Source organism: Canis lupus, chromosome X (assembly GCF_011100685.1).
Source record: "Canis lupus familiaris isolate Mischka breed German Shepherd chromosome X, alternate assembly UU_Cfam_GSD_1.0, whole genome shotgun sequence".
NCBI lineage: Eukaryota > Metazoa > Chordata > Mammalia > Carnivora > Canidae > Canis > Canis lupus.
The window spans coordinates 67,893,570-67,908,191 of NC_049260.1; the positions used below are offsets into that span (position 1 = coordinate 67,893,570).

A 14,622-nucleotide genomic window follows, 5' to 3' on the forward strand; every position below is an offset into this window, starting at 1 on the left:
TCCACTCATTTTAAAATATGCTGATAATTGGTCTACTCTTTTTAAATAAGTTATAGGATGCTGATTTATTTAATGTAGATTGTATCAGTGTTGGGGGTTTAAGGAGGGCCTGGATGAAAAAAAATGTTCTAAGTACATTCCTAGGGACGTCTGGGTGGCTCAGCAGTTGAGCATCTGCCTTTGGCTTAGGGCATGATCCCGGAGTTCCAGGATCAAGTCCCATATTGGGCTTCCTGCATGGAGCCTGCTTCTTCCTCTGCCTGTGTCTCTGCCTCTTTCTCTCTGTGTCTCTCATGAATAAATAAATAAAATATTTTTTAAAAAATTTAAGTACATTCCTGGAGATTCTGTTAGAAGAAATGCTTCTGTCATGAATTTTCTTAATTCCAATATTTTTCTGATTACACTGTCAATTATGAAACTCCACAACATCATCTCATCTCATAGAATATTCAGGTTCTTCTTTCATTGCACACTAACAGCTTGTGTTTTTAACTGACATGTTAAATATACATATGTATATTAACTGCTATGTGTGTGTAGCAAATATAAACTGAAGAATTTTACACAAACATGCACACATACCCCATATACATGCATGACACACACATAAGACTAAAAGGGTGCTTCAGTGTCCTATACTAAGAATGAGTAAGGGATTTTTTTTATAAATGTGAATCATATTCTTTCTTTCCAAAAGTTCAATTTCCTTTTCACTGTGACTGTCTTGGATCATTGTGTTCACAATCAATAGAAATAGTGTTACATTATTACCTCATCTTAACCATGCCTCATTGAAACACAGAAAAGAAGGAGTAATTATACATTAATATCTTACAAAATGGGACATCTCAGTGGGAGCCAGCATCCTTGCTTATCAAAGGTTTTAAAAATAACATTACTTGAGTAGCATGGGACATATGTTCTGTGCACTCATTATTATCATTCGAGGCCCTTGTCATTCTGAGGTGGCTTGAATTTTTTTACATATTTAAAATTCACCCATCCAGGTCTAGCTTTTCTATTATAGAGGAAAAACAGCTGTTTCTACAGCATGGTGGGTATCTTGTATTCAAATCATTTTATTCTCATATTAATCTTTGATGGCATTGGATGATATATTGGCATCTGTTGCCACATTACCCAAGGGTGCCCAAGCAAATGTGTATATATAGAAATGCTCATATAAAGCTGTGCTTCATGGATATGGATAGCTTTTAGATAATCACATCTCTTATTTAAAATTGAAAATAAAAACCTAACTTCTTATTTCTTTTTCTCATTTTTTTTCAGAAACAGTTCATGTATCTCTCTCTGCCTTTATAGCCAGTACTACATAAAGACCACAAACCACAACTGTGTTCTGATGTTCAGTATGCTTAGCATAGAGATATTCTCATCATCTATCATATTTTACAATTAAAAATATACCATAAGAATAGGGAACTTCCATTTATGTAATTGCATCAGTCTTTTTTCTTATTCTATAGTCAGGTCGTGTTACCTGATAGTATGAAGTAATTTTTATGGATAGATTATTTTCCTGAGAATTATCTCTAGAGAATGAAATAAAGAAGTATTTACTATATACTTGAAAATATATGTGAAATTGTAGAATTCAGCCATAGTTTATAATTCTCCCTCTTACCATTAAAAACAGACATACAAAAACAAAACCAAAAATGCCATCCAGAGTCTTGTGTTATTGATAGGACCAAATTACTGGTTTCACTTTAAATAGAATCAGAAAAAACAGAATTGTACCTTAATCTTGAATGTCCCTTCTTTCAGATACTGGAAATCCAGATGTTGAAATAGAAAACAATGGGACTCCTCATGATAGTACTGCTGTGCAAGGTACAGTAAACAGCATACTTCTCTCTATAACTGTGTGATATGGGGTGGGTATGTGCTCCTATATTGGTATTCTTTGTATGAATAAAATAAATAAGTTTAATTCTTCTTACTTTATGTCAGAGGCAGAAATCTTCAGTGATACATATATACATATAAAAAATATATATACATACATATATATGGACTAATAATTTTACATATACAATGTGGGCAAATTTCTTATATGTTTAGCTGTTACAAGTATGTATATTTATGTTTTAGGCATATTCTAAAAATGCTTAGCTGTGAATATAATTTACCTTTATGAGGTGTACAAAAATATACTTCAAAGAAATCTCACTACTGTTTGTAAAACTCACAGGTAAAATAATCATAACCTATCACTATGTTTAAAGCGTTCAAGGCAACACTTTTTATCAACCTTTAAATTCCAGTGCTAAATATAGATAACTTTAGAAACAATCTAAATATGGAAATAAAACCACGACTTTTAATTCATGATTTTCAAGATTCCCATAAATGCCTAGATCCTTTAAAGTATATAAAAATATTTAGTAGTAAGAAAATCGGTGAAAAAATTCAGTATAGAATTTCATTGGAGTGCAAAACAACCTGAAAATAGAAATTGAATTTAACCACTGGAGTTTTTCTAGTCTGATTCTAATGCAGTTTTCTAGCCCTCTGTATGCAGATTACTTTTGTTTTCATGTTTAATATGAAAAGATGTCTCACGCTAATAAAAAAGAAAAGACATCTCCATGAAAAAGTGATTTCCTAACTTCAGAAAGCAAGACAACAACCATGGATATGTTGTTGATAGAGGATTAACTAATCAATGCCTTTTCGTTATGTGATGTCTGGATCTACATGAAGGCAACAGAACTGGATGTGAAAAAAAGATCCATTCGTGTTCATTTGAGGGTCTCCATTTATGTGGCAGCTTTAGAATATTTAGAAACCCTGTTTCATGTAGATTTGCCCATCATTTTTACAGAACAAAGAATGTCAGAGCTCATGGATCTTCTGTTAATACCTGTCTCTGCTGAAGTTGAGTAGACCTAATTAATGCATTAATTTTGCTACGTGTGAAAATCATGTACGTTTATTTCATTCAGTGAAGATTTTGCTATTTCTTATTCTTCTTTTGCTTGCCTGCTTTCTTCCCTCAATTTAAAAGGTGTGTCTATGTGACCAAAACCAATATGGATGAGACGCTGTATTTATCCAATTAATTCACACCACAGTTAAATTTATGAGGAAAGCCCCACTAGTTGTGGGCTACCACTAGTTGAGTTTGCTACCACATATCAGGCCAAGGTAGAACCCTAAGCCTGAAGTGTTTAATGCCTTCTTAATTTGTGGCACACAAATATAATCCCAGTCTTTCATGGAATATTGAGCTCGATTGTGCCTCTCCTTTGATAGGATGTAAGGTCAGCTTTGGAACTGAGGATGTTAAAGCAAACATACCATCAGTGGTTTATATATTTCTTATCCTTTAATCCTATATTTCAATTCATTGCTGTTTGTTTAATGTATATTATTCCTTTAATTTGCAGCAGTAACATCTTTCCCAACTCTGAAATAAATACAAGCTTTTTTTTTTTTTTTTTTTTACTGTTCTAAAGTTATTTCATTTCCATGCAACAAAAAACACATACCTTATTCATGGGAAGTTAGTTAGATGATATAAATTAAAAGCCTTCCATTTGATTTAAATTTTCTTATTTTAAACAAGTCTGTAAAGAATGGCTTTTGAATATTAATTTGTGGCTAGGGGTAGGGAACATTTAATATTTATTTTCATTGAGCATACTTTTAGTAAGTTCTATTCTTGCTGGCTAAACATGAGAGAATAGTACACCTTTAAAAGGATTAATGGGATTTATTTTAAAGCAAGGAAATCAACTTTTATTATTTTTTGAAATTATAAATCAAATTGTCTAATATATGTCTAATATATGTCATTAATAGTGTCAATATATGGTAAAAGTATGGCATATTAATGATTACTTGTTGAATGTCTGCATTTTAGTTTATGTTAAATAATCTTGATAAATGTAATGAAAATGGAAAAGTACACATTCTCATCTCTCATAGCATAGTATTAAAGCACTACAAATAATAAAGTTCCCATCATCAGTTTATGGAAAACTAGAGTGAATTATTTGTGTTAATATGACAGTAAAATCATAGTTTAATATCTAAAGTAAGTTTATTTTTTGAGCAAAAAAGAAAAAAAGATTTATTAGACAGTGAAATAGGTGCCTGAAAATATTATCAGAACTATCTTGAGTATAGGTCACAAAATCAATCAGTTCAAGTAACTACCTGAAAAGTCCCAATAATATTACTTATTATTTAATAGGCTCGGAATTGATAAAATACTTTTATATGCATATACGAACTTCAGAAAATGTATAATGCCAGAAAACATAAAATGAAACATTAGCCAATATTTTTTCATTCTTCCTAATGGATTTGCTCTTGTGTATTATAATTTTTATCTTTCAGGACATTTTTTTGATACTGATTTCATCTTTTCATTTCCCTCAATTACCCATTTTTTATTTGGGAAAAAATAATCATTTGCTAGCATTGTTTATGAGGATGAATTCATGCATGCCAATCTAATGCCATTTCCAAAACTCATCTTTTCATAGCAAACAATTCCAGCACCAGTGAATTCTTCTTTTTCTGTTGTCAATAGCTCTGCTGGAGAGAAATCTATCAATCTCCCAGTGCTCTCTCTTTTGAAATTAAATTAGTTCCAATGGGATATCTCCTTAAGAGAGTTCAAAGAGGACTAGGAAGGATGTTGCTTGGCCAGCTTTAAAAGTAATAAAGTCACATACAGTTTTATGATAATTATCACTTGGACTTTATTTTTTTTATTATTTTTTTTTCACTTGGACTTTAGTACAAAGATTCTTTGCACTAAGATTCTTTTTTTTAATTTTTTAAGATTATATTTATTTATTCATGAGAGACACACAGAGAGAGAAAGAGAGGCAGAGACACAGGCAGAGGGAGAAGCAGGCCCCATGCAGGGAGCCTGACACAGGACTCGATCTTGGGTCTCCAGGATCAGGCCCTAGGCCGAAGGCAGTGCTAAATCGCTGAGCCACCCAGGCTGCCCTGTACTAAGATTCTTATATATATTCTAAACCTCTTTAGCTTAGTTATTTCATGTCCTTTATGCTTTGAATGTTGTTTGATAGACAAGGTATGCATAAATCACCTTCTGTATCCCTTATCTTAGAAGGCTATTATAGCAGCTCCCTCTGAATATTTTAAAGTGATCAAACAATGAATACATACTCTGATGGCTCTGTCCACTATTGCTGGAGGTGAAGGATTCGGTGAAGCATATACACTAACATTCTCCCACCCAGATTCACAGAACTCAGTTGAGGGCCTGCAAGACAGCACATTAGCCATCTTATCAACCAATCTCTGTTTCACGTAAAATAAACATACTGGGTGTCATTAAGTGCACCTTCAGATCAATGGTTCTTGCAAATGACTTTCAAGTACCATTTGCGTAGTGCATTTTTGCTGATAAAAGCAAATTGAATTAGCACAACTACAAGTGCACTGATAAAAACTAAAACTGAACTGAACGGCAGTACCATCAGCTAACAAAGTAATATTTTCTCTTTACCATGTTCTGCCATTTAGTTATTATTCTATTGGAAATCTAATTATAACCCTTTTACTCCCTAGTCAAACTTCACAGTTTTTGCAAGCTTAGCACTGACAAGTGATTTCATTATATTTGATTGCCTGTGCCCAGATTGACTTAACTTCATGTAGAGACCTCTCAGTTTCTCAGATTCCCTATTTGCACGTTATAGCAACATCCTTTAATTAATCGGCATTAACAGCAGTAACATTAACTGCTGAACAGAAAATAACATCATTTTATGATCACAGGGAGAATTCTTTTGCGTGTTTATACCTGAGTTAACTTTTATATGTCTATATTTCATTGTTTAGGGCTACTGGTATAGTTGACAGTGCATGTTTCTTAAATTTTTGAGAATTGACATCATCATCTTACTAATAACAGATAAAATGAACCTAGGATATGAAGCTCTTAAGTTCTAGAAAACATACAACAGCCTTCATGAACTGACTTTCTAGATAAAAAAAAAAGTTCAAGGGAGATAGCATCATAAAGTGCAAGGTCTAAGTGACACAATGCTCCTGTTCCTGACATTGTATTTGTTCGGGGAAAACAAAACAAAACAAAACTTAAAAAGCAAACAAACTAGGAACTGCTTTTGCAAGGGTAATGTCCATCTGTATGACCAATTTTTACATTTGTGGGGGAGTTTTGTTTGTTTTTGTTTTTGTCTTGCCTACGTGTTTGACCATGACACAAAATGATTCACCACTGGAAGGTATTTTTCCATAAATATGGTGGAATCAAATAATTTTCCTTCCTTTTGCTACTAACACAACAGAAGTAGATATTAAATCTCATCTGCATGCTAAATGTAAACCAAAATTTGGTGCAAAAGATAAACCTATTAAATGTTTCCCTGCTGACCCATTTTTGCTAAAAAAAATTTGAAAGCTTATTCAGAGAATATGGACTAATCATTCTAAAATACAAAAAGCATGATCTCATCAATGCAGCACTTGGTGAAGATGCCACTGAAGAATTTTTTTTTGAAAAATTAACAGATTTTACTATATAATTTTTTTAAACAGAAAAGCCTTCTATATGGTGAAACACAGAGTCAGAGTTAAAAGAAAGCAAAGAGTAGTAGGGAATGGTTGCAGCATATTCAACCAAGAACTATTGCACCAAACATATGAAGAATTTCTACAGATATGTAACAAAAACACAAAGATGCCATAGACTCCAGGTCAATGGGATGGCCAGGTAATTTCTAGAAGAAAATGACTATAGTGGTGGCCTTGGAGGTGAGTTGGTTAGATCTCCCTTCAAGAGAACTTTCGATTAGTAGAGAAAAAGCTGATTGACAGCCTTAAGCTAGAGGATCTTTGGATCCACCGTGGTGGACATGCTGGGCCATGCTTCCTGTAGGCTGTTCCCAGCCAGTGACAGAGCATGGTGGGATCCTGGAACAAGGCCACCTTGGAAACTCGCCACTAGTCTGCTTGAGCCACTGATGAATTAAAAGCAAGGTGACTAAAGTGCCATTTGGCTCTAAAAGCAACAGACACAGTTTAATACTTCTATGCTAAAAAAACCCCACAATTATTATATATTACAACATGATTTAACATACATGTCTGTAATATAGAAAATCTAATATATATTTATACTATGAAATATATTTGAATATGTATATTCTCATCTACTCTCTCCAAATCAATTTGAGCAATGTCTACCCTTCCTTGATTTTTGAAACTTCCTTATAGTCCATCTTTGCAGCTCACTTGGTAACCCAGGATAACATCCCTCCTATGAGCTTCAGATGGCGTGCCAATATTTATTGGAAACACTTACCCATGGACTAAGGTTGTCATTGCAGAATCTGGTAGGATAGCAATGAAAGTGATGTTAGGAGCAAGTAAAGAGACTGGAAAAACTAAATTGCATATGATTACCAGCCGTGTATATGGCTTGACAAGAAAAACTAAAAGGAGATCAGATAGAATTTCTCTATAGGCTTTTCTACTCATTTCCACCAGATTGCGCTCTACATCTTTCTCTTGGGACTCCACAACTTCCGACTCTATCCTCATCAGTCATTAATTGTCCTCCCCTTTTATGTCTTATACTATGTTGAAAGGTATACGTAGGCACTTTAATATTCCCTTGTAAAGTGGAAATGTTCTTTTGTAAAGTGTATTAGCATGTCAGAGATTAGATTGTGGGAAGTGGGTCTTCTCTCCTCTTAAGTGCAGGAGCCTTTTACTACTCAGAGAAACTTTAGTGCAACTGCCATCATAGAGTGAAAAAAGACTAGGTAGTACACACCCCACAGAGTAGATTTTAGCATCTTTCTCTAAAGCAGCAGTATTATTTTTCCTGTAAGATTCATTAGGTGGCTCAAGTCATTTTATTTTCTCCCCCAGGAAGTATTTCTCTCATTTTCTTCATCCTTCACAGGATTTTTATCTTGATTGATGGTACCTCCCAGACCACATCATACCTTTATCTGTGAAATACCTGTCAGATTGTAGCACACATTATGTTTTTAGTTCTTTCTAAGGAGGATGTAAACAGCTTATATTATTTGAGAATTTACGGCTTGGTTGTCAAGGGGTGGCTTGCACCACCTACCACTACATTGTTAAAAGAATATTTGCAATGACTGAAAGGCTGCCACATGATGCTAACATAAAATCCCATCTACAAATCTAAGACTTACAATTCCAGTTATATCTCACCTACACAATATATGGATTTGGAGTCGTAGTGATAGCAAGACAGTGAGACTTGCAAGCCAAAATAGGTTGCTCTGCTACTCAGCATTTTGGAAGTCTATAGAAATAATTCATCAATCAAATATTTTTCTGACTATTATCTAGGAAGGATTGTTTAGCCTAACTCTGTAACTGCTTAACCAGTTACTTTATGTTCCATTCTCTGTACTTAGACAATATATTTTTAAGTTGAAATTTCTCTCTATCCCTCCCCAAACCCAGATAAGCTTGAGGAAAATGCAAAAGGAAAGCCTTTCTCTGACCCAAAATTCCTGTTTCACATTTGTGTCTTATTTTTTAAAATATTTTATTTATTTATTCATGAGAGAGAGAGAGAGAGAGGGAGAGAGAGAGAGAGGCAGAGACACAGGCAGAGGGAGAAACAGGCTCCACGCAGGGAGCCCGATGTGGGACTCGATCCCCGGTCTCCAGAATCACACCCTGGGCTGAAGGCAGCGCTAAACCGCTGAGCCACCCGGGCTGCCTCACATTTGTGTTTTAAATAAAAACACACGGCATTTTCATAGAAGGTTGTAATAACATGCTATTGTTGTCATACCATTTTTTAAAAATAAGTAGTAGAATAAAATGAAAAAAAAAGCAGAATGATGTTGCAGTCACATAAATGTGTTGTGGTTCTATGCCAATATGCTTATTGGATAATCCTAAAACAGGAATATTGAGAAAAAGAAAGGCAAGATCTAGTGTTTGTATACCCTGGTAAACTCTGTGCCATTCTTTTCTTTTTGGGACTTTAAGGAGGGGGAGGGCTTAATTTAAAAATGTAACTTACTGAGTGACTTAACTGAAACTTCTGAGAATATATTCAGGCATGGCTTCATCCAGGAACTCAAAGAATACATCAATTTAAGATATTCCCTTCCCATTCCATCCAGTGTCCCTACCCATGGAAGACTTTTTTTTATATTTGGCTAAGTTTTTCTGCTCCATTTAACAACATGTGGCAAGCCTAGGCTTATTTTTAGTTATTTCATTAGTAACAATTCCATCAGAAAGAAGATTTTGTCTTTGTGCCACTCTTAATACACATCCTCTACCAGGATTATCCCTGTATGATAGTTAAGAAAGGTATGATTAACCCCCATTTCTTAAGTAGGGAAATATCCTTGGAGAAGTTGATTGGCTTGCTATTGATAGTGGGTTCTAAAACATAGGAATCTTAACCCCCTCACCCATTAACCTCATTGTCAATTCATGTTGATATTATCACTTTCAATCCATCCTGTTATAAACTCTCATAGTCAGCTAGCTAGGATGTTTAACTAGACTGTAATATTATCCTATGCAAAACAATGCATTGGGACCTAGGTGGAAGAAAGATTTTCTAGTTTTAAACAAAAATAGTCTAAAACCAACTCTAATTAAATAATCACCTTTGCCTTAAAACTTTGCAGAGAGTGGGATAGTAGTTATAAAAATTACACAGATAAAGCTCTCTTTCCTATTTAAAACTGTGTAGAGAAGCTGAAATAAAAATAGGAAGAAATATTTCTATTTGTGGCAAAACTCACATCATCTATCAGAACAAACCTTAACAGATCCTCAGTTATATAACTTAAGCCAGAATTCTTTACTGTGGTCCATTAGCATAAAGTGTTATTTGTTTGCTATAAGGAACTTCTTTCTCATTTATAATAACCATATAGCAATCAGTTTTGGAAATTAAAGTAAATGTAAAGAAAATCATTCTTTAAATTTTATACAGACCTTCTTGACATCCCCCCAATCTGTTGACCCCCCCAGGTTTATAATTTACTTGTTTAGTGCATGAAAATTAACCTTAGTAATAATCTGCATACTTAAATTGAAATCTACTTTATATCAATAATGCAAATGATTATTTGGACAACATTTTCACCAATTTCTCTTTTAAGTTTAAAGAAAAAAGCCTGTTTATAAACATGTCTTCACTATTTCCTTATTATAAAGGAATAATAAACATAAATGTTTAAATGCTCTTATTTTTTAAAAAATACAAATGAATATCATGTTGATCTCAACATTGGAGAGTAGCCATTTAAATGAGTGAAGCAAAAAAAAATAAAAAAATAAAAAATAAAATAAAATGTGTGAAGCAAAATCTGCAACTCAAATTTCAAATTTCACAATCTCCTGGTAACTGCATTCCAACTGTCTATGGGAAATGTTGGATGTGGCTATTTTTAATGTTCAAGTAAACATTTAATGTTTTCCCATTACTTCCATTTTTATTTTCCTCCATATTTTGATTGTACATTTTGATTCCTTTGAAATGTAGGATTATGGTGTTTTTCTATTAGTTAAACATACAAAAGGAGTAGTTAAAAGTTATAAAAAGAACTTAATTGTATTTCTAAATATTATATTAAAATATTTACAATATTCATCCTAAATAAAACTCAAATAAATTTGTCCTTTATTTACAAAATATTTTGTGATTTATACACTTATGGAAGATGGGTAATATAACCTTAGATTTTTAGAGGAATGACATAGAAACATAAGCAACTTTTCACCATTTATAAGAAGTAGTTTAAAAATATGGCATTCCATATGTGACACAAGTGCTTAGAATGGCTTAATGTGGCTCCTAACATAGTCAGTGTTCCATAAATACTAGTTTTCATTTATTCTGTCTTTTCCTTTCTTTTCTCTGCAGGAAAGTAGAATTCAAGTACATCTAGAGCTCTTAGTGTGACTCAAATTTGCAAATCTGTGTACTAGACACATGCACTTTCACTGACATTTTATAAGTGGTCTTTGGAAGACACAATGTAGGAAGAGCACTTGTCTAGTAGTCAGAATTTTTCAGTCACTAACTGGCTAACTCAGTTACTAAGCTTGAGAAGTAATTTAACTTCTCTCTGCCTTAATTTTAGTAAAATAGTAATTATAGTATTTGCCTAATTATTCTCTTCAATAAGTTAGATCCATACTTTCTGACAAGTATGACAAATACTGGATTTTATTATTACTGTGCCCAATAAAATACATATGAAGTTAGCATTTGTTTTCATGTGTAGATTTTAGTAGGAATGAAATATTTGGCATGTAATTGACGTATAAAACTTCCTTTAAAACGTATTCTCTTCCGTATACAGTTACAGTAAATATATTTTTTATAATTTATCCTCATATGAGAATAGAAGTGTATCCATTCCACCTTTTTAGGGTGGGTCTTACAAAGACCAGGGATTAAATAATAGTGAAAAAGATAAAGAATTAATTCACAAACAAAATGAGTTAAAAGTGAGCAAGAAAGTTTCATGTTCCATTGTGATACAATTCGCAAAGAAAAGAAAACCTGTACTGATCTTTGTTTTGATTGGAGTATAAATATCAGAAATTTTGGGGAGCTAATAGTCAAGTGATTATGATTTTCAAGAAACTTTGATTTTTTTAGGACTTATAAAATCAATGTAAGACCGTGTTAAACAATGACTCTAAAACAATGCTTTCTCTAGACAAAGAGTAATCAAATGCTATACTATTCTATTATCTGCCCCATTCTTGCATTAGTCTACTTTTCCTATTCTCAAATTAGTAGCTCCATATTTAACTGGACCCCAAATTATTATCACTTATTTGATTTGCAAGTGCAAATCTCCAATGCCACATTCTGAATATGTTTCCACAAACAGGTAGAGCTCATAATTGACTGAATATTTAATTTGGATTGAACCTAAGAGTGAAGTGGAGCAGTAACCAGCACATTGTTTTATCTCTTTCTTATTCAGGCTAGAAAAGCATGGCCTTTCAGATGTGATCTTATTTAGTACCAAATAACATAGCGCCCATTTGAAGATTAGAAACACATCACTAGTTAAGCGATGTAAAGAAAACATAAAACTTACTACTTAGCTGGAGAAATCATTTACAAAATATTGTCATTAGTTCATGAATAAGGCAGATACCCCAAAAGAAAGTTTTGATAGCCCAAAGTATGCCTGTGATGAATCCTATCAGTTCTTAAGGAAATCTCATTGTCTTTTTTATAGTTTTTACTTAAATTCCAGTTAGTTAACATCAGTGTAATATTAGTGTACAACTTAGTGATTCAACAGTTATATACAATACCCAGTGCATATCAACACAGGTGCACTTTTTTTTTCAATTTTTTATTTAAATTCCAGTTAGTTAACATACAGTGCAATGTTGGTTTCAGGAGTAGAATTCAGTGAATCATCACTTGCATACAACACCCAGGGCTCATCATATCAAGTACACTCCCTAATCCCATTGTTTATATAAGTGATTAAGTGGTGAAGAAACACTTGGAAGAAAACATGAGCTCTGAGTAGGAAAAATAGCTTTTTCAAAACATAAATTAAACCTTCAAAAGCATAATAGACTAATTTCTTTGCAGCTTTTTTATTTTTTATTATTATTTTTTAAATATTTTATTTATTTATTCATGAGAGACACACAGAGACACAGGCAGAAGGAGAAGCAGGCTTCACACAGGGAGCCCGACGTGGGACTCAATCCCAGGTCTCCAGGACCAGGCCCTGGGTTGAAGCCAACGCTAAATCGCTGGGCCACTGGGGCTGCCCTTCTTTGCAGCTTTTTAAAAAGCAAATACAGGCTTCCAATTATGGAATGAACAAGCCACAGGAATAAAAGACAAAGCATAGAGAATAGTCAATGATATTGTAATAGCCCTGTGTGGTGACAGATGGTAGCTACACTTGTGGTGAGCATAAAACAACATATAGAGGTATTGAATCACTATGTTGTACACCTGAAGCTAATGTAACCCCATGTGTCAACTATATTTAATATGTTGGCAAATCGAACTTCAATAAGATAAATAGATATATGGAGATATAGAGATATATAACAAAAAATAAACAGTGAAAAGTTACTTTTAAATTACCATCCTGTCAGGGAAGGAAATCTCATCCAGAGGGGAAACTGCAATCATTAACAAAGATTTTGATTCAGGGAAAATGGTGTGGCCATTTATTCATGTTTTAGATCATGAAGGGGGAAAAACATTTCTTAATGCCTGGCTTGTTAAGCTAGTCATGCATTTCACTGCAGGTTGTAAAAACAGTAGAACATGCACAAGAGGCTCATAAGCATATTTTAGAGTTAGGAAATATCATTTACACTATTTTTATATTGTCAGTATCACCCCTAGATAATAAGAATAAGCTTTAAACTACTGTAAATCTACAGTTTTGCTCACCTTTGTATGATTTCATTTTTAATAGAATGAAACTCACATCAATGAATATATGTTTAAGGGCTAAGCCTAATAAAGTAATACATTTACTACACAGAGATTTATTCAAATCTTGAACATATATAGCACAGCAAAATACTATAAAGCCAGTTTGTGGTTTTCAGTGAAGTTCATTGAGTAGATGGATTGAGGATTTTCTTTGTCGTAATAAAATTTTGACCAGGTCTTATTGTTTTTTCTGTGCAGCCTGAACACTGATGCCGGAACTCCAACTGATCATAGGCACGAGTAGAGTGCTGTAGCAGTTACCTGCTTATCTAGTGCTGTAATTCTTTAGAATTAATACTCAAATTCTTAAAATATGGAATCTTCAATTAGTATTTGTTCACTAGGGATAAATAGAACCTTGCACGTACTGGGAAAATGTGCTAGTGAATAGGTTTCATAAGTTTTTAGGGGATAATCATAATGATGATTGAAAATGATACTTTACACTTTTATAACCCCTTTCTTCCATGGAGTTCATAGTGCTTCATAAATGTTATCACATCAATCCACACAGCATTGTAGTGGGGTAAGTAGGTGCTATAATGTTTGAGACAGAGAAAATGCTATTTCTAAATAGTGTGGCAGAAACTTAAATGTAGGCACATCCACTTTAAGCTGTGATTACTGTGAAATAGCTTTATATTTGGCTGACCTGGGATTTAACAGGAAATATGTGAGGAGGTAACTCATTTGTGCAAATGACCAATATTTGTTATCACTGAATTGGAGCTCACTTTTCTAAACAAAAACAAAAACAAACAAATAAAAAACACACTTGTAGTGTTCTTTAAGGGAATATAGACAGATCTAGTTTGCAGATTTTGCCATATCTAGTTCTTCCTTTGAACTTTTGAGAGTAAAGCAAGTCATTTAATCCCTTTATACTAGCACATTCTTTATTTATAAAGAAGGCAATGATAAAAACACATACCCAAGCTGCTAAAAATATCCCCTTTATTCTTTTCTGCTCTCCTCCCATCTCCAATCCTGCTTCCTCTTTATTAAGCTATCAACAACTAAACAGACTGAAAAATCTATAGACATAAGAAAGGCAGATATGATGGACCACTCACATCATGGTTATTTTCTATTGTTCACTCTATGATCTAGATATGACCAGA

The 14,622-nt window shown here is 33.4% G+C and overlaps 1 protein-coding gene across 1 annotated transcript in view; it reads left to right on the forward strand.

Annotated features, from left to right (window-relative positions):
• Positions 1-2,913, forward strand: part of DACH2 (dachshund family transcription factor 2) — a 165,333-nt gene extending 162,420 nt beyond the window's left edge. The window contains exons 8-9 of the mRNA XM_038588811.1: positions 1,792-1,857; positions 2,798-2,913. Coding sequence (XP_038444739.1) covers positions 1,792-1,857; positions 2,798-2,913 — 182 coding nt within the window. The remainder of the gene's footprint in view (positions 1-1,791; positions 1,858-2,797) is intronic.
• The last annotated feature ends 11,709 nt before the right edge of the window (positions 2,914-14,622 follow it).